This window comes from Globicephala melas, chromosome 21, assembly GCF_963455315.2.
Source record: "Globicephala melas chromosome 21, mGloMel1.2, whole genome shotgun sequence".
Taxonomy (NCBI): Eukaryota; Metazoa; Chordata; class Mammalia; order Artiodactyla; family Delphinidae; genus Globicephala; species Globicephala melas.
The window spans coordinates 33,493,710-33,511,892 of record NC_083334.1 but is presented as its reverse complement, the minus strand read 5'-3'; the positions used below and the strand labels follow the sequence as shown (position 1 = coordinate 33,511,892).

At 46.0% G+C, this 18,183-nt stretch overlaps 1 protein-coding gene across 8 annotated transcripts in view; it reads left to right on the top strand.

Annotated features, from left to right (window-relative positions):
- The window catches only part of INTS10 (integrator complex subunit 10), a 36,961-nt gene extending 21,356 nt beyond the window's left edge, over positions 1-15,605 (top strand). For 5 of the 8 annotated variants that reach the window (XM_030834701.3, XM_030834709.3, XM_030834719.3 and 2 more), the window contains 7 exons: positions 426-578; positions 3,240-3,348; positions 7,856-7,935; positions 9,316-9,478; positions 10,318-10,411; positions 13,072-13,149; positions 15,217-15,605. In XM_030834701.3, coding sequence (XP_030690561.1) covers positions 426-578; positions 3,240-3,348; positions 7,856-7,935; positions 9,316-9,478; positions 10,318-10,411; positions 13,072-13,149; positions 15,217-15,373 — 834 coding nt within the window. In that variant the 3' untranslated portion in view covers positions 15,374-15,605. The remainder of the gene's footprint in view (positions 1-425; positions 579-3,239; positions 3,349-7,855; positions 7,936-9,315; positions 9,479-10,317; positions 10,412-13,071; positions 13,150-15,216) is intronic. The other 3 variants (XM_030834730.3, XM_030834758.3, XM_030834765.3) reach the window with 1 other exon arrangement.
- The last annotated feature ends 2,578 nt before the right edge of the window (positions 15,606-18,183 follow it).

The following is an 18,183-nucleotide window of genomic DNA, read 5'->3' as shown; positions in this document are numbered from 1 at the left end:
CTGCTGTCCTCGAGCTACTTATGTCCAGAAGCGAGAGAGGATTCAGTAACGAGAGGGAGAGCTTCCAACCCCCGTTGTTGAAATGGGCAGGTTGCAGCTTCCAGCCTTCATGAGGAGAAATGGTATTAGTAGTAAAATATTCATAAAGAAGTGGTATATCCAAAATGTACGCTACCAAAGAGCTTGTGTCATTTTATTTAGTCTCAAGAATTAAGACAAGAAAGAAAAATCTTTGTATTTATGAAGTCCCCCTACAGATCCTCCACGTAGCTTTAGCTAAGTTGGTTTGATTCTGTAGCTGTGTCCATTCCCTCCTCAAATGATTAAGTACAGGTGCCTGATTTGTGGCTGCTTGCTAGGGGCGTAATTAGCTCTGGAGATTCTTTAATGGCACTGTGTTTCCCTCCTTGCTGTGACTTTCTAAGGGTCAATATAAAAAGGCCATAGCCAGCCTGCACCACTTGGCCGCTCTCCAGGGACCGCTTCCTCAGCCACAGATCTCGGGACAGGGGACCTTGGAGCATCAGAGGGCGCTCATCCAGCTGGCGACCTGCCACTTTGCCTTGGGGGAGTACAGAGTGAGTACTGGGTGCCTGGTATGGGGACGTGCAGGCGCACTCGGTAACCTTGGGGCTTTCTTTTTTTTTCCCAGAGTGGCTTTTTAATTCAGTGCATGTTTACTTGAAGCTTGCTCTTTCTGCCTAGATTTTATTATCTCATCTGCTGGTGAAAAGGTTAGTGATGCTGTTTAATTTCCTCCTTTCTATAGCTTCCCTCAAGTTAGGCTTCCATACTTTTCACATTTCCCGCTCATTATTCCATTTGTTTGAGGATGATTTTTACTTTCTTGCCTGGAATCCCTTTAGAGTGGAGTCAGTCCTCTTGTACTTGGACAGAAGAGGCCTTCACCCAGTGGGAGATGGAGATTCACAATAGCATATCTGAACTCAGGTTCTCTTTTTACGTGGTGGTGACACCTCTTAGGGGTGTTGCAGGAGCAGCTGTATGAACAGACCTGCCTTCTCCATGCTGTGAGCCCCTCCTTGCATGGTGGCCGCACAGCTTCGGTCCGCAGTAAACACCTGCATGCGGTGAGCGTGACCAGCGCGGCTTTATACGCACAGTTACTGGATAGATTCAGGTCACACCTTAACACACCAACTCGGATTTCTTCTTGTCTCTCTATAGAGATTAAGTTGATTACTTTGTGATTAAAAACGCTAAATTAAATTTTTTCACTTGAACTTTGAAATATGATTTACAATTTGCCGTGATGAATTTTAGAAAGAAAAAGTTAATAAGTATGTGAAGTATGTGCATTTAAAATTGAAATGCTTTTCTATCACTTACGTTGTCAGGTGCCTAATTCTAAGTTTCAATTGATTCCTTTTGCGAACTTAAGAGAGCACATAGTTACGCACACAGATACACACGTGTCATGTAGAATTAGACAGCCGTGCACGGTACGAGGGAACGTACGATAAACTGGTAGATTTGATTAAGCTACGCAGACTCATTCTCTCTGAGGGCTCCTGTTACCACCTCCGTGCGGGTCGCTCTTAGGCTTTCATCTTTGGTTTCTACCTTACCCGATTCCTGAGTCTCTGACTGCCTGTCTTTGGCTGGGACTCAGCATGTCCAGATGTGCATTTCCTTAGTTCTCTGGACCTTAGACACCACCTGTCAAGTCACAGAGACTCTTACTCAAGCTGGTCCTTTTGTCTCTTCCAGGATGGGGCACCAGTGCTTTTGGCATAGTGCCTTTTATTTCCACTGCCACCACCCTAACCCACGGCTTTTAACTGAGTTTGTTGCCTGTAACCATTTTTCCAACCCTATAAGTTATGGTCAGCTCTCTACAACATTGCTGTCATCATTCCATTTCATCGAGGTGTTGACTTCCTGGGTGCCCCAGGGTGGGATCCCTGTGTTCAAGGACATCTAATTTGAGTTGGAGAGAGAAGTGCAGGTGTTTATGTAAGACAGTTAAAAATCCAGTACTAGCAGTTTGCCTCAGACCTGTGCACAGCAGTCATACAGCAGTCATTCAGGGAAGGGTGGTTTCGCCCAGGCCCACACCCTTGGGGAAAGAAGGTGGGTATTGAAGGAAGGATGGCGGCATATGATTCTGAGTTAACTCCCGGTCTCACTACTCACTAGCGCTGTGACCTGTCTAACTCCAGGGTTCAAGTTCTTAACTCCCCAGCTGCCGATCTCTCAAAGCTGGAGCTTCATGACCCTGTGGCCATGGGTGATTCTGGATGTGCCAGGATACCGACCCCTCAGCCCCAGGCAGTTAGCTGTGGCTTGGGCAGCTAAGCCCCAGATCATTTGCTGCCAGCTCTGAGCAGCCTTACAAATACTATTTTCTGGAAGTGCCAAGACATGAAAAAGGTTGGGAAGATTCCACTTCGTCATCTGTAAAATGGGGGTAGTAGGGGGTTGTGCCTGACACACAGGAAATGCTCCCTCAGCCGATTCTGACTGTTACTACTGGAATTTGATGGGTGGACAGAAGGTGATGCCCTGCTCTCTGTGGCTTGAGACCATCTGCTCCATGGGCACCTGGGGCCGCCTCTCATCCAGCAGCACGTCATTGGTCCAGTTTCATGTCTGTTTCCTAAACCACGCCCTCCTTCCCCTCAAGGGAATTGCCAAAACCAGTAGAAAGCCTTCCCCACGTCGTCTTTCTCTCCTCCTTTGAAAACCCGTTTTTCTCTTTTCCATATTTCAGATCCTGCCCCCCTTTAAGGCTTAGATCACCTCCCTGCCTGAAATTTTTCCTGCTAGTTTAGTCTGTGGGTGTTTCTACTTAGTTTTAAATTATGCTCTAAACATAACATTTTAGTCCGCCACCATGTGTCCCATTTTGTTAATTTTTCTATTCAGTGAGTTAGTAAATGTCCTTAAGATAGGGACATACTTCTTTTGGATTCCACTGTGCTGTGAAACACTTTGGTAGTTTAGTTAATACTTGATTAATTTTTAGGTTTTGTTCTTTTGTTTTTTAACAGTGAAGAATGAGTTAGTGTTCCCTGAATGGTCTAGTACATGGATTTGATCTCAGGTATTTTTCTACATGGTGTCAAGCAGACAGTACTGGTCACATGGCGTCCTGGGGCCGTGCTCCCAAGCTCTGTGCACAGGTGGCCCCACTTGTGCTGCATAGGTTTTAGTTACGTAGATTTGGTTTCAGTCAGAAACTTTCAGTTAGTTCCTTCTGGTCTTGTCTTCTCTAGATGACGTGTGAGAAAGTCCTTGATTTGATGTGCTACATGGTCCTCCCCATCCAGGATGGAGGCAAGTCACAGGAAGAACCCTCAAAAATAAAGCCCAAGTTTAGAAAAGGTACAGTGACAAATTTTATTTTTATTTTATAGAAATAGCTTTAGGACCTAAGGCTGGGAATTTTTTGTAATTCCTGACAACGTAATACCATGTGATCTGCAGAGCTTGACAAATTGTATAAGAAGCGAAGTGCTCACCAAGCTTTTCGTGGCTCTGATTTCATAAGCAGCCATACATCTGTCCTTCTTCCGAAGTTCTCATCAGTTCCTGAGTTTGTTGGCTCTTTGAAGAATATCAGTGAGCTCCTTTTCCTGTCTTTACCAATTCTAGGAAATCTTGTAATACTTAGTTGAGAAGGATCTCTTAGCTTGTCTCTCAGGCTGTTTTGAGCTTTACCTCAAGTTGCTCATTGTTGAAAAACTACGTAAATTGAGCTGTGATGCTTCCTAGGAAAGGAAGAGAGCCCCACTGTCATGATCTAACTTCCATCTTAGAAGTTGGAAAAAGATAATCTGTCAAACCCAAGCCAAGTAGAAAATGGGGACTAATAAAGACAAGAGCAGAAACTAATGAAATAGAAAAAAAAATAGAGGAAATTAATAAAGCAAAAAGTCGGTTTTCTGAAAAAAAATAATGAAATTGATGAACCCCTAACAAGATGGACCAGGAAGGTAGTAAATACAAATAACCAATATCAGGAATGGAAGAGGGAATGTCACTCCAGATCGTGCTGAAACCAGAAGGACAGTAAGAGAATAGGTTGTGAATAACTTTATGCCAATAAATTTAACAATTTAGGTGAAATGGAAAGAATTCCTTGAAAAACACAACTTACCAAAACAGACACAAAATGAAATAGAAAATCTGAATGTTTTATATCTATCAAAGAAATTAAATTTTGTTGTCAAAAACTTTCCCACAAAGAAAACTCCAGGCCCGTTTGGCTTCACTGTGAATCTTGTCAAGCATTTAGTAAGAAATAACTCCAATCCTGTACACACTTTTGGAGAAAACAGAGAAAGAGGGAACACTTACCAATTCAGTTTTTAAGACAAACATAACCCTGATAGCAAAACCAAACAAGAGAAGAACATTAAAGGCCAGTGTCTATCATGATCTTAGATGCCAAAATTCTTAAGAAAATATAAGCAAATACAGCAATATATAAGAAAGATAATACATAATGGCCAAGTATACCGGAAATGCAAAGGTGGTTTAACACAGGAAAACCAGTCACTGCAGTTCACCACATTAGCAGATTAAAGGAGAAAAATCATAAGATTATCTTAATAGATGCAGACAGAATTCAATTATGTCTGCATTTATCATTCATGATTTTTTTAAAATCTTAGTAAACTAGAGATAGGAGGAAACTTCCTCAGCATCATTCTTAACTATGAAATATTGAATGCTTTCCCCAAGACCAGCAGCAGTACAGGGGTGTCTGCTGTCAGCACCTCAATTCAACATCCTGGAGATTCTAGCAAACACAATAAGCAAGAAAAAGAAAGGTTGAAAAAGAACCGTTTTTATTCACAGCTACATATTTGGCTACGTAGAAAAGTCAAGGAATCTCCAAATAGAATAACATCAAACCCCATAAAATACTTAGGGATAAATTTAATGAAAGATATGCAAAATTATGTTTGTAGGTTAGAAGACTCAATATTGTTAGGATACCAGTTCTCCCCAAATGTCTTTATAGATTCAGTGCAATCCCAGTCAAAATCCCAGCAGACTTTTTTTTTAACAGAAGTTGACAAACTGATTCTAAAATTTATATGGAAATACTACAACAGTTTTGAAAAAGACTAACAAAATGACAAGTGACCCTACCTGATAGCAGGGTTTAATATAAAGCTACAGTTATCCAGACAGTATTGGCACAAGATTGGAGAATCCAGAAATGGACCCACATAAGTATGGTCAAATGATTTTCCATGAAGACGCCAAAGTAATTCAATGGAGAAAGGAAAGCCTTTTCAACAAATGGTGCTGGAACAAAGGGATCTTCATGTAGAGGAAAAAAAGATCCTCACCTCCTACCTCACATTTTTCCCAAAAATTAATTTGAGCTGGAGCAGAGAGACTAAATGGAGAAGCTAAATGATAACATTTTTTTAGAAGAAAATTTCTTTGAGACTGGTAGTAGGTTCCTTAGGACACTAAACGCTTTCTAGAAGACAAAAGCATGACAGTTTTGATACTTATTGGGAGTTCATTATACTATTCTGTTTACTTTTTATATGTTTGGGATTTTCTACAACAAAAGGCTGAAAAAACTAGACATAGCCCAGACCCCTTCAAAAATTAATATCTCTGTGGAACAGAAACAGATCAGGTGGGTAAGACTTGACCTAGCGGACATCAAGACTGATTTTAAAGTGTAGCATTGGCGTAGAGATTGACCCCAGGAACAGAATAGAGAACGAAGAAACTGGAAGCATTACAGTTCAGGGGAGGAAGAATGAATTTATCCTGTAAGTGGTACTGTTACAGTTGATTATCCAAATACAAAAATGACAGAAAAGAGATTCCTCCTTCATACTACACAAGAACCCTTTAAATTTTAAGATTTAAATATTAAAACTAAAACTTTTAAACTTTTAGAGGAAAATACAGAAGACGATCCTTGTTGCTTTCTAGTTAGAGAAGGATTTAGGCTACAAAGAGCACACGACATAAAAGATTAGTGAATTTGATCACGTTAAAATCAAAATACCAACAAAAGATATTATGATCAAAGTGAAAAGCTATAGACTATAAGAAAATTGTCCAGCACAATTTATATATTTATATACTTATATATTCAACAAAAAATTAGTATCCAGAATGTTGAAAGAGCTCCTATAAGAAACAAATAACCAACCCCCCATAGAAAAATAGGCAAAAAATATGAACAACAGATTCACAGAAGCCAAATGGCCAAAAACTACTTGGAAAGATTCTCCACCTATTATTAATATAGGAAATTCAGATTAAAACAATAAGCTATCATTTTACATCAGGATGCAGAGAGTAAAGGGTGGCCATATTGACCATCAGGACGTGAAGATACGCATCGCCCACGTGCTTCTGGAAGGTGCATAGATTCATATGGTCACTTTGGAGAGCAGTACCAAGTTGCATATCTCAATCCCTGGTTATGTGCCCCTTCCAGGTATAGACTTTAGATCAGTGATCTCCAAATTTGGGCCCTCACCTACTAGGTCATGAATTTCCCATAGAAATTTTCTTTTTTAATGAGATAGACTGTAACAGTATTATTAAAATGAATGTATCTCCACTAAAAAGGGTAAATTTTATTTCATGAACCTTTTGTTTTAGACACGCAGTTGACCCTTGAACAATGCAGGAGTTAACCCAGGGGCTCAGACCCACCCCTCCCCGCAATGGTCGAAAATCTGGGTACTGCTCTCTGCCTCAAAAACAGGAACTGACCAGTGACTCAGCCTAGGGCAGGAAGCTGGAACAGTTTGGATAAAATCAGGGCTCAAACCGCAATTCTTTTGATTCCACATGTTGTGATCTCTAATCCAATACAAACTTTTCTCCACAGTTAGTTCATTTAGAGATCTGTAAGATGAAAATGCAGACACTGTATTTACTGAAAAATCCATGTATAAGTGGACCTGTGCAATTCAGACCTGTGTTGCTCAGAAGCCAGCTGTATGAACATGTGTAAGTGTGTGTGCACAGGGTTGCCACGTGAAAAGCATATTTATTTCTTGCTACTTCTTGCCTCTGGGGTAGAGAGGATTTAGGATAGAAAGAGCACACAGCATAAAGGAAAGGACTATGGTCTTGGTTTGAAAAACAACCATTGCTTAAAGTTTTTTCCACAAGTGCACAAGAAAATATATATAAGAATGTTTATTTCAGCATTTTTGGTAATAGTGAAAAATTGGAATACTCAGTGTTTACCATAAAAGAATGGATAAATCAGGTGTGGTCAGTGTAACCAACAGAACACTACGTAACACAGAAAACCAATGAGCTAGAGCCACAGATATTAGTACCAAAAACAATCTGCAGAAAGATACGTACGCTATGACACCATTTATATAGTAGACTGAAAACACACGAGACGTTTCTCTGCAGTGCGTGAATATAGATTCCTGTGTTAAAAGCAGGCAGTGTGCACAGGAATGATGAACCCCCGTTCAGAATAGCAGTCTTCTCTCAGGAGGGAGGCAGGAGTGGCATCAGAAGAGAAGTGAGCTTGCGATGCTTTATATTAAAATCTAAAACTAAAGCAGATGTCAGCATTTTATACAGCTGAGTGGTGAGCACTCTGCTGTTTGTAATAATCTCTGTCATTTTCTATGTATTTGAAGTGTTTCATAATAATAAGTATTTAAGCAACTTTAGAAATTTAGATTGAGAAATGAAATCCAGAGACGATTGAAAAACCAGTTTCACCTTCACTAAATGTAATTGTGGTTTAACTGTGTTGAGACCATGTGATTGCTGCTTATCCTTTTCCTTTTAAGGAAAGCATTTTAAACATTTGCTTCTCAAAGCTCTTTTCTTTGCTACTAACAGATATATTGTGGACTTTTCTTAGGTTCAGATCTGAAGCTGCTGCCTTGTACCAGCAAGGCTATCATGCCCTATTGCCTGCATTTAATGTTAGCTTGTTTTAAGGTAAGCTTCACGTTGATTAGTGTAAAGGAAATTAATCTGCAGGATTGTTCTGATGACCTGGAATGACTTGAATTGAGAGCCTTAGGCACAAATGTTAGTTTAGTCCTTTGAAAACAGGGTGGTGTAGTGAGGAAAGCACATGGGCAAGGAATTAACAAATATTTATTAAATATCGACTGCACTAGGCAAAGATGAGTAGGAAATAATCCCCATCCTCGAGAGGTTTATGGGTAACAGTGGGGCAGATAATTTACAGGTAATAGTGGGGTGGATACACAAATAACCTTGCCTGTGGTAGCGTCCAGTAAATATTTTATCAATTAGCCTACGAGTCAGGATATATTAGCTACAGAAGAAGGGAGCACAAGTGCTGTTGGGCTTATGGAGGGATGTGAGTTCATTATCACAGGGATAGGGCATGAGGCTGGGCACGTGCAGAGGCCCAGCAGAGTCAGGAAAGCCTAAGGACCGGGCTGTGGGGAGCGGAGGCCTGGGGTGGACAGGCTGAATTGTCTACGAAGGCTCAAGTGGGCAGCAGTGTCGGGTCTCCCCTTCAGGGCGGTAATTCCCAAACCTGACTCTTTTTTTTTTTTTTTGAATGGCTGTGTCCACTTCATTGATGTGTACCACAACGTATTTAGTCTTTCTCCTGGTGATGGACATTTAAGTTATTCATCTCGTCCTATCCCCGCCCCCCTTTTTTTTTTTAACATCTTTATTGGGAGGGTGGGAGGGAGGGAGACGCAAGAGGGAAGAGATATGGGAACATATGTTTATGTATAACTGATTCACTTTGTTATAAAGCAGAAACTAACACACCACTGTAAAGCAATTATACCCCAAACCTGACTCTTGATCTGAAGCACTGAGCGGCAGAAACAATTTGAAGTGACTTCAGGCACAGCTGCCGGTTTAGAACCAGAAGCCCTTTGACAGCTTCTCACTTCACACCCCTGCGTTCTCCTTCCCGTGGCTCCCGCCGGCCTTTCTCCCCAGTCCCACAGTCTCCTCAGACTCCTCTGTCTAAGGGGGCCTCTCACCCGCCCTCCATCCCCCCCCCGGCCCCTTAAAAGAAGTCCCCAAATTCTCTGTTGCCCAGACCGCTCACCTTCCTCGCACCCTCATCCCCGTGTTCAGAGCCTCGGGCCCACCCTGCATGTCCCACTCCCGCCAGGATGCTCACGAGGGTGCCGGGGAGCCGGGTTCTGTGGTGGGGCCCCTCCTCGCCGGCAGCGGTGACATTTGCCAGGCAGGCTTGACTTCTGCTGTCCCTTCTGACTAGTGACCGTAGTCACGCACCTCCCTGCCACAGTGTTTTGGGGGAGGTGGTATCGGGCATGTGTGAGATCACCCCGTGACTCCCTCCCCTCTGTCCTGCAGCTGAGAGCCTTCACAGACAGCAGAGACGACCTGGCGCTGGGGCACGTGATCGTGCTGCTTCAGCAGGAGTGGCCGCGGGGAGAGACCCTTTTCTTGAAAGCCGTCAATAAGATTTGCCAGCAAGGAAACTTCCAATATGAGAATTTTTTCAATTATGTTACAAGTATCCTTTTTCTTGTTTGAGCAGAAGCAATGCTTGGTACAAAAATGAACGAACCATTTGGGGTAGAAATAATGCTTTTGGTGACTTGGGGAAAAGGAGAAGGAATGGTGACTTAAAATGGGATTGTGGCAGCTGGTTTTGTGAAAGTCATGAATGGCTTCAAAGAGGAATCAGGAACGTGGACAGCCCTGTTGCATTTTCCACTTCAAGTGGCTTCTTAGGAAGGTACCCAGGGTGCCTGAAGTAAGAGCCTGCAGGCTCCCTGCAGGCCCAGGGTGACTGCTGGGGCCATAGACTGTGATTCTCTGTTGGCCTTCCTCTGGGAACAGGGCCCCTGGGGTCTGGGGTTACAACAGCAGCTGGTGGCCCGTGGGGCACCCGCCAGAGAATCTCCTCCACCCAGCACTGGCTTTCGTGTGGGGGAGCATTGTATTTCATACTGTTGGTTAGGGAAAGGTCTGCTTCTCTTAATACATTACTTTTGAGTTGCAAGTCGTCTGACATCCCTCTCCAGGTACCTAGAGCAGCATTTCTTAACCTTTGGGCCAGGGGGAGGGGGGCGGTGTGTATAGCACCTCTACTGCCTCTTTCTTACTAAGAAAACAGAAGATTCTGCTCTTGGGACCCTATAGGCTCTGCTCAGTCAGCTACCTGAGGAACATGTTTCTCTTTGTGAGGGCGTTGGGCTGGCATAGGAACCGCTGGGTCTGGACTCAGGCAGCGCTGGGTTGTTGGTGCGGTCGCCGTGGGCAGGTCTCTCAGTGGCTGCGAGCCAGTCTGCTCCTCCAGGAGAGCAGGGCTCCATGATTTCTCACGTGGTTCCCTGAATCTGGCCTCAGATATCGACATGCTGGAGGAGTTCGCCTACCTGAGAACTCAGGAAGGTGGGAAGATCCATCTGGAACTCCTGCCCAATCAAGGGATGCTGATCAAGTAAGGGCACCGCCTCCTGCCCTCCGTGCTGAGCGCCCGCCTTCATGTGCTCGTGGGAAACGTTTGTAAATGTCCGTGGCTTGCACACAGTCGTTAGGAAGGAATACAAACCTGGTCTCTGTTTTGGAGAGTAGATTTGATTCCGGGAATCCTTTTGAAAGACTTGGCATTTCCTTAACTACATTTCTGATAGAACATTGTTTAAATTGGGGTAGTTCTGTCACTTTTGATACTTACTTCACTAGACAAAAGTCTTACTCATGGTATCTTTTCTGTTCCAAAACTTACAGACTGATCCTATAATTTCTGATTAGAAGTAGGGTGCTTTTAATTAAGAAAAGCCATGCTTAACTAAAGTTGAGCTGGACTGGGAAAAACTGCAGACCTAACTTCCACACTGTACTTGGGCCTCAGTGTTGACTGAAGCCCTGCTGAGCACCTGCCCGCTCAGCGGGGTGGGGTTTGGTCTTGGCACTCCCCACTCCTGGATGAAATCAGTGACCATTTATGATTTTTAAATGCCCTTGCTTCTGCCCTTCAGTCCTCATTGCAGTTTGGACAGTACATCCTCTGTGCTGCAGACGCCTCGCGTAGTGTGATGTCCATACCTCCTCCTCTGCGTCCTGCACGTTCAGCGTGTGTGGGTCAGGATCAGAGTCACTGCAGGAGACCGAACCCCGAGTGAGAAGAAAGTGTTGCTGAGGCTGACAGATTCTCCTTTTTCCCTCACTTGTGAAAGGGACGAGTTTTCAGCGCAAAGCCAAAATCCGCATCTCGTGCTGTCTTTGGGGAGTGTTGTCGAGAGGGAAGTAAGAAGTGTCCCTCTGGACTCCCGTAGCCTCGGGGCTGGGGCATCCAGGCAGCACGGTGTCCTGTCGGGAATGGGAAGGTGGGGTGCTTGTCCTTCACCTTGCAAACGTTACTAAAGATTCTGAGCATTTGACATGAAAGCGCAAGACCTTTATACGTTAGCTGGCTCAGGCAAGGGGACGAGACATGCTCATCTTCTCACTCTGGTAGCTCCCCTAGAACGTGGGGAAAATAATTGCGTGATTCAAAATATTCTTCACCATGCTTGAGAGTAAAGATGGCTTTTTGACACGGAAGCCTAGGTAACCCCTTTTACGTTGTAATTTGCAGGTTTTGAGGCTGGACACACAAACATACCTTTAATAGCTTTTTCTTTAATTCCCATTAATGCTCACCATACAAATTGTCATAATACGGAGACAACCTCAGTAGAATCAACTCCGTTTACTTAGATTAAACCTGAGTTTAATAATCCTCACACTAGATAATGCTTAGCTGTGAATGTGAGAGAAGAGGCTGTCAGAAAATCAGCGGTGAGTCTCAGACTTCATTCTACTGAACCTGTCTTCTCCAGCCAGTCTTATTGAGCTGCACAGCGACACGGGAACATGCAGACAAGCCCTCGGACGAGTAGTGAAGGCGAGGGCTGTTGGGCACGCAGACGGTGTCCTTAGTTAAAGAAACCCTTAATTTCTTCTAACTCCCTGTAGAAGACCATTAAGTCTCTTAGGAAACCTGCTGCCCCGTCAGTTTGGAAGCAGGACTAGGGGCTGTTGCTTAGTGAGCTGACAGTGTGAGTCCCAGGGTTCATTTGAAACCTGCCTTCCAAATTTCTGACGAGAAGCTACCGTGGAGAAGCGGGCCGCCTGAGACAGTTGAGGTATGGTCGGGATCTTGAGTAAAACTGTCACATTCCTTTTCCCTTTGGGTTGCAAACAAATTGTCTGAAGCCATTGTGGACCTTTTGGGGGGCCCTCCAGCCGAGCGCAGAGATGCAGGGAGCAGAGTCCAGCCTTCCCTCAGGTGAGGCTGTGAGTCTGTCCTGGTTGTGGCGTCTGGGCTGCAGCAGGTACGGTACCAGCGCCAAGGGCACGGGGGCCTGACTGGCAGGAGGGACGAGCTCTGATTCTTACCTACACGTGCTGCTCTCATGTATTTTGAAGTAGAGAAATGCTTCTGTGCTGATGCTTGCAGTACCCTGGGTGACACAGAAACCCATGTCCTGTGTGTGCCCCGAACTGGGTGCGTGATGACGTTCTCAGAGGTGATCACCCGGCTAATGTACTCATTTCTGTTGTTACAGAATCCCACAAAGCCATGGCCCAGACTCTTGTTTTCCCCCATCTGTTCCTTTTCTCAATACTTTTTGAAATTTAAACTCAACCTTTCTTTATCAAAAACATTGCCAGCCTCTCCAGTCCTCTTGAAAGGGCCTCTTCAGTCTGGGGCTTCAGTCCCATCAAAGATGGTTCTAAAAAGTCACGGGTGTCTTTCTGGGATCGGCATGGACGTGGCAAGCGTGGAGAGCAAAGGCGCTGGATTTGAGATTCTCTCCACGGCCGTTCCATGGCATCTCCCCGTCCTCTCCCCTGGCTCTTGCTTTTCATGCCAGATCTCAGCGGGCTGAGCCGGGGACCGGCAGCCGAGAGGCCTGTGGACCCATGTGGGCCACAGCCGTGCAGCGGGGGGGCTGGTAGCCTCTGTCCTCCCGAAACAGCTGCTCGAGGCCTGAGGCTGGCGGTTCTGTGCAGCCTGCCCCCCGTCTCATGCGTTTTCTCTGGAGTGTTGTTTTTAAGTGCAGGCTGAGTCGGTGTGGGTGTTTGAATGCCGCTGTTTGCTGTTTTTTAAAGGCCTTCTAGCCCTCCCATGGGGTTACTGCAGCAGGAATTCTTACCTGTGCTTCAGCCCAGCATACAGACTGCTGACAGGTACCAAGTGGACACACCTGCTCATAGTGTACTGTTTGTCGACATGTTTTACTGCCCATGGTTTTCAGCTCTTTGTTCCTCAGTGCTCTTTTTCATGCTTTATTTAATTTTTTAATTTGTTCTGCATTCCTTGGCAAACCATCTGGTTGTAATATTGTAACATTTCTTATTTTTTTCCATAAGTTGCCAGTGTTTTTGTGTTCAATTTAAAAATCATTATGGATCTGGAAATAAGTGAACGTTATATAAAACTGTGTAAGACTAAGTACACATTAGATTAGGCACTAAATTATGATTCTCTTTTGGTAAAACATAAGGCATTCGGTCCTAAATATTTAAGGATGCTGAAACTTACTCTAAGTAAATTTTTATTCTCAGATTTTCGTATTAGTGTTGAGGTCTTGGTCTAAATGGGCATAAGCACAGTATCTTCCTGCCACTGGTACTGTTTTTTCTGACCTTACCTGTCCGGATTGAAAATATTTGGTAGGCTAGAATGCTGCATTTACTAGTTGACTTATCCTGGTCTTAAACCACAAAAGCTAATTCGTCCTCTTCTTCATCCAAACTTGCCAGAGCAATAAAGACTCTGATAGAAATACAGTTGGGTTGTACCACTCTTCATATGTGGAAACACCTTTGGCCCGTGACCAGCAGGACACAGCATTTTATTACATTTTTACTAGTATTAAGGGGAGCGTGTGCTTGGAGCCATCCATGCCCTTTAGCTCAGTGTCTGCAAATACCAGCGTCTTTCAGTGGGTCAGAGGGAGGGCTCCCATTTGGGGTTGCAGTCTGGGTCCCCTGAGAGCAGTATCTCAGGGCAGCATAAAGGGGCTGCATGAGCTCCCAGCGGGGCTCACTGACACTGTACTTACTACTGAGTCACCAGCCAGACCTGATTAGAGATGTCCACAGAGAACTGGCTGTGCTGTCTCACTGTGTGGTTCTATAAACTGTCCATGGGCGTTGTAGGGTGTCCTGTAATATCTTGCCCTTCTAACAAAGCCTGTTTTGGTTTTCTTTTTCCTTCTATTACATTGCAACTTTCTGACTTCTGTTGTACTTATTTTATATAATTCAAGTTTTAAAAACAGCAACATTTTAGAGTGGTTTCAACAGTTTAATCTTGGCCAGTACCTAAAAATCTAATTTTAAACCCCCATGACTGTGTCTTAGGGAAGTTAGGCAGTGGGAGTGGAGGATGGAGGTGGCTTCTGTTCGTCTAAATCTACCAAATTACTAACTGGTAGTTAAAACGCCTTTGCTTTTGATTGAACCCATTGAATTTTGCTAGGTTTTTCTTTTGCTTCCTTCATTTTGGTGTTTGGAGTTTCCTGGGGTTTCCTCTGTAATTTCCTTCTCTGAAGCCCACCCTCCAGGGCGTTGTGAAGGACCCACCTGTGCTCCCACCGGCCCAGCCCAGCCCAGCATGCAGGGCTCCCGGGCCCCAGCAGGCCCTCAGGAAGCTTTGCATCAGCGACTCTGCTGCTCTCTCCCTGCCGGTGCCGGACTCTTGTCTTGGGGCCCCAGGTCCTCCTGCCTCTTTGCAAAAAGACCTGGAGGAGCTGTCCCATCCTGGCATCACAGGGAGAGAGACACGCCTGTGGCCCGCAGCCTGACACGGGGCACCGGCCGGGGGCTGCGGCCATGGCCACGCTCGCTCAGGCATCCCCCTCCCCACTGCTGCCTCTGCGCTCAGCTGGCCTGGCTGGACCCGAACTGTGTGGCCAGGGTGGTCTGGACTCCGTCAGCCCCAAGTAACTGAACTGTGCACAAGTCACAGAGGGAAGTACAGCGTCAGGGCTGCAGAAGTTAGAAGCCAAGCAGGCAGCACCTCGCCAAACATGCGATGTTTAGAATAGCCTTTTCCTGAGTGGGGAAGACGACTCTCCGGCTTTAAGTCTTTCTGAAGAGGAACGGCCAGTGGAGGCTGTTTGGTTGGGGCTTTTTGCTTTTTTAAACTCTTCGCTAGATTTGAGGCAGCTTGTTCTCCTGCCCCAGAGTCACTGACCCGTGCTGCCGTGCTAACTGTGGTGTCTGTTTGTTTCCCTGTCGCTGCCCCAGGCACCACACGGTCACCCGGGGCATCACCAAGGGCGTGAAGGAGGACTTCCGCCTGGCCATGGAGCGCCAGGTGTCCCGCTGTGGGGAGAACTTGACGCTGGTGCTGCACAGGTTCTGCGTCAACGAGAAGATCTTGCTGCTCCAGACTCTGGCCTGACCGGCCCTCCTGCCAGAGGCAGCCCACAGCCGCGGGGCTCTGGGGAGACATAAAGCGCAGATGAGCGTTGCCGTCATCGCTCTTCAAAAGAGGAAGACCATCAGGGTTTTAACTCATTGGTTGCTTAGAAGTAGTTCCCAACAGTCCAAGAAGCTATTTCTATTTTTGTCGTATTTTGTAATTTTTGTAAAACAAAAGAACCTGTTTTGTAAATAAAATCATCCTAAATTTGTGGGGGTGGTTTTCAATTTTATTTTTAATTCTTAGAGTTTCTGAACAAGAGTGTACTTTACTTAAAAGGCATTTCCTTCCATGTTCTCAAGATTTTCTTTTCCACAGTCAGGTTTTGGTGAATATCACATATCAACATAATGCTAGACCTTTTCCTTCAGGAAGTTTTAACACCAAAATCCTTTGTGCCAGGATGAACTTGAGTGAACTTCCACTGAAGCCGCCGTGGGGGGCTGGGGTGGGGGTCCTGCCCAGTGGCCTGTGGAGGGCACCTCCCCTCCCCGTCGGCTGCTGTCACCTGGGTGCCCTGAACCAGACAGCCTAGCCTCCGGCCTGGTTCTGCCCAGCCCTTTACTTGCCACGTACCAGGGACAGATTCATGTCCCTCAAGCTTGTCATGGGAAATACAGGCACTGGCCCTTCCCTCCCAGCTGGCTGTAAAGCCAGTGACGTGACACACTTGGGATGGGGCCTCGCACTTCTAAGTACAACACTGGGGTCAGGGGTCAGGTTCATTTCTTTCTTTTGCTGTTCCTGAAATATATCAGGTAAGCATCACATGAACAGTTGTTTCTGGGGGGATGTAAGAATGAAAGAGCTAAGAAGTTGTTCAGTTACTGTTACTGGACCAGGCCCATTGGCCCAACATGCAACAAGCCAAATGCTGAGAGGCCAAGGTTTGCAGCTGAGAAAGACTTTATTCCTAAGGCAGCCAAGCGAAGAGACAGGAGAACGAGTCTCAGGTCTGCCTGCCCGAAGGCAAGGGGCTCGGGGTATGTGTGTTGTGAGCAGGGTGGTCTTGGGAGTGGGGACAGATGAGGTGTTGGGTGTTCTGTGCGGGGTCATCTGGGCTCGTGCGTCTGCACGTTCACAGTGGAGGCACCGAGCGCCATCTGAGGGTGGAGACTTCTGGCGGCAGAGGCCGTTCATGGGAACCCCCAAGGCCCAGTTTCAGGAGCAGTGGTCCCAACCGGTCCTAGCCAGCTCGCATCGGGCAGGAGCTGATTACAAGTTCCTGGGCTACGGGAGGCTGGGAGGCGTGCATTTAAAGAGGAAGAAAAGGAAAATAACCAAAGTGAGCTTGCTCAGTGAAAGCAGGCCACAGGGGTTTTTAAGCTGTTCCCTTTGCTGCTGTTCTGTGAGGAGCTCGGGAACTTCCGTTAGTCACCAGTCTCTGTCAACCCTGTGGGGCATGGTTTCATTACCGTGCACAAAAATTTTAGAAATCTTTTCTATATAAGACCCTTTTATAGATTTATTAAAATCGATGGGAAACTGCAACAAGAGAAGCCACCACTATGAGAAGCACGTACACCACAACGAAGAGTAGCCCCTGCTCGCCACAACCGGAGAAAGCTGCGTGCAGCAACGGAGACCCAATGCAGCAAAAAAAAATAATTATTATTTTTTAAAAATCAGTAGGAAAGAAAAGATGGTGAGGTAGAAGGACTTTGAGCTCACCTCCTCTCATGAGCACACCAAAATCACAACTGCTGAACAACCATCAAAATAAAAGACTGGAACCTTCCAAAACCAGATGTTCTACATCCAAAGACATGACGAAACCACAACGAGACAGTAGGAGGGGTTCACTTGCAATATAATCAAATCCCATACTACCCAGGTGGGCAAACCACAAACTGGACAATAATTATATTGCAGTTCTCCCACAGGGCACTTCCCTGGTGGCACAGTGGTTAGGACACCTTGCTCCCAATGCAGGGGGCCCAGGTTTGATCCCTGGTCAGGAAACCAGATCCCACATGCATGCCGCAACTAAGGGTTCATGTGCCGCAACAAAGGAGCCCGCAAGCCACAGCTAAGACCCAATGCAACCAAATAAATATGTAAATATTTTTTTAAAATGTTCTCCCACAGGAGTGAGAGCTCTGAGTCCCACATCAAGCTCCCCAGCCTGGGGGGGTCCAGCATTGGGAGGGGGAGCCCCCAGAGCATTTGGCTTCGAAGGCCAGTTGGGCTTGACTGTAGGAGCTCCACGGGACTGGGGGAAGCAAAGACTCCACTCTTGGCACACACAAGGTCCTGTGTGCACCAGAACTCGGGGCAAAATCAGTGACTTCACAGGAGCCTGGGCCAGACCTACCTGCTGGTCCTGGAGGTTCTCCTGGGGAGGTGGGAGGGGGCGCCTGTGGCTCTCTCTGGGGTCATGAAAACTGGTGGCGAACGTATCAGGGAGTGTTCACCTGTGTGAACTCACTAGAGGCAGACGTTTTGCTTGGCTCATTAGCACCAAGACCTGGCCCTATGCAACAGCCTATGGCTCAGTGCTGGGATGCCTCAGGCCAAGCCAACAGTGGGGGTTAAACAGCCCCACCCATCAACAGACAGGCTGCCTAAAGATCTCCTGAGCCCACAGCTACCTCTAGACATGGCCCTGCCCACTAGAGGGCCAAGACCAAGCTCCACCCACCAGTGGGCAGGCACCAGTCCTTCCCGCCAGGAAGGCTGCACAGCTGCTAGACCAGCCTCATCCGCCAGGGGGCAGATACCAGAAGCAAGAAAACTATGATCCCAGAGTCTGCAGAACTGAGTCCACAAACGCAGATCAGAACCTACTC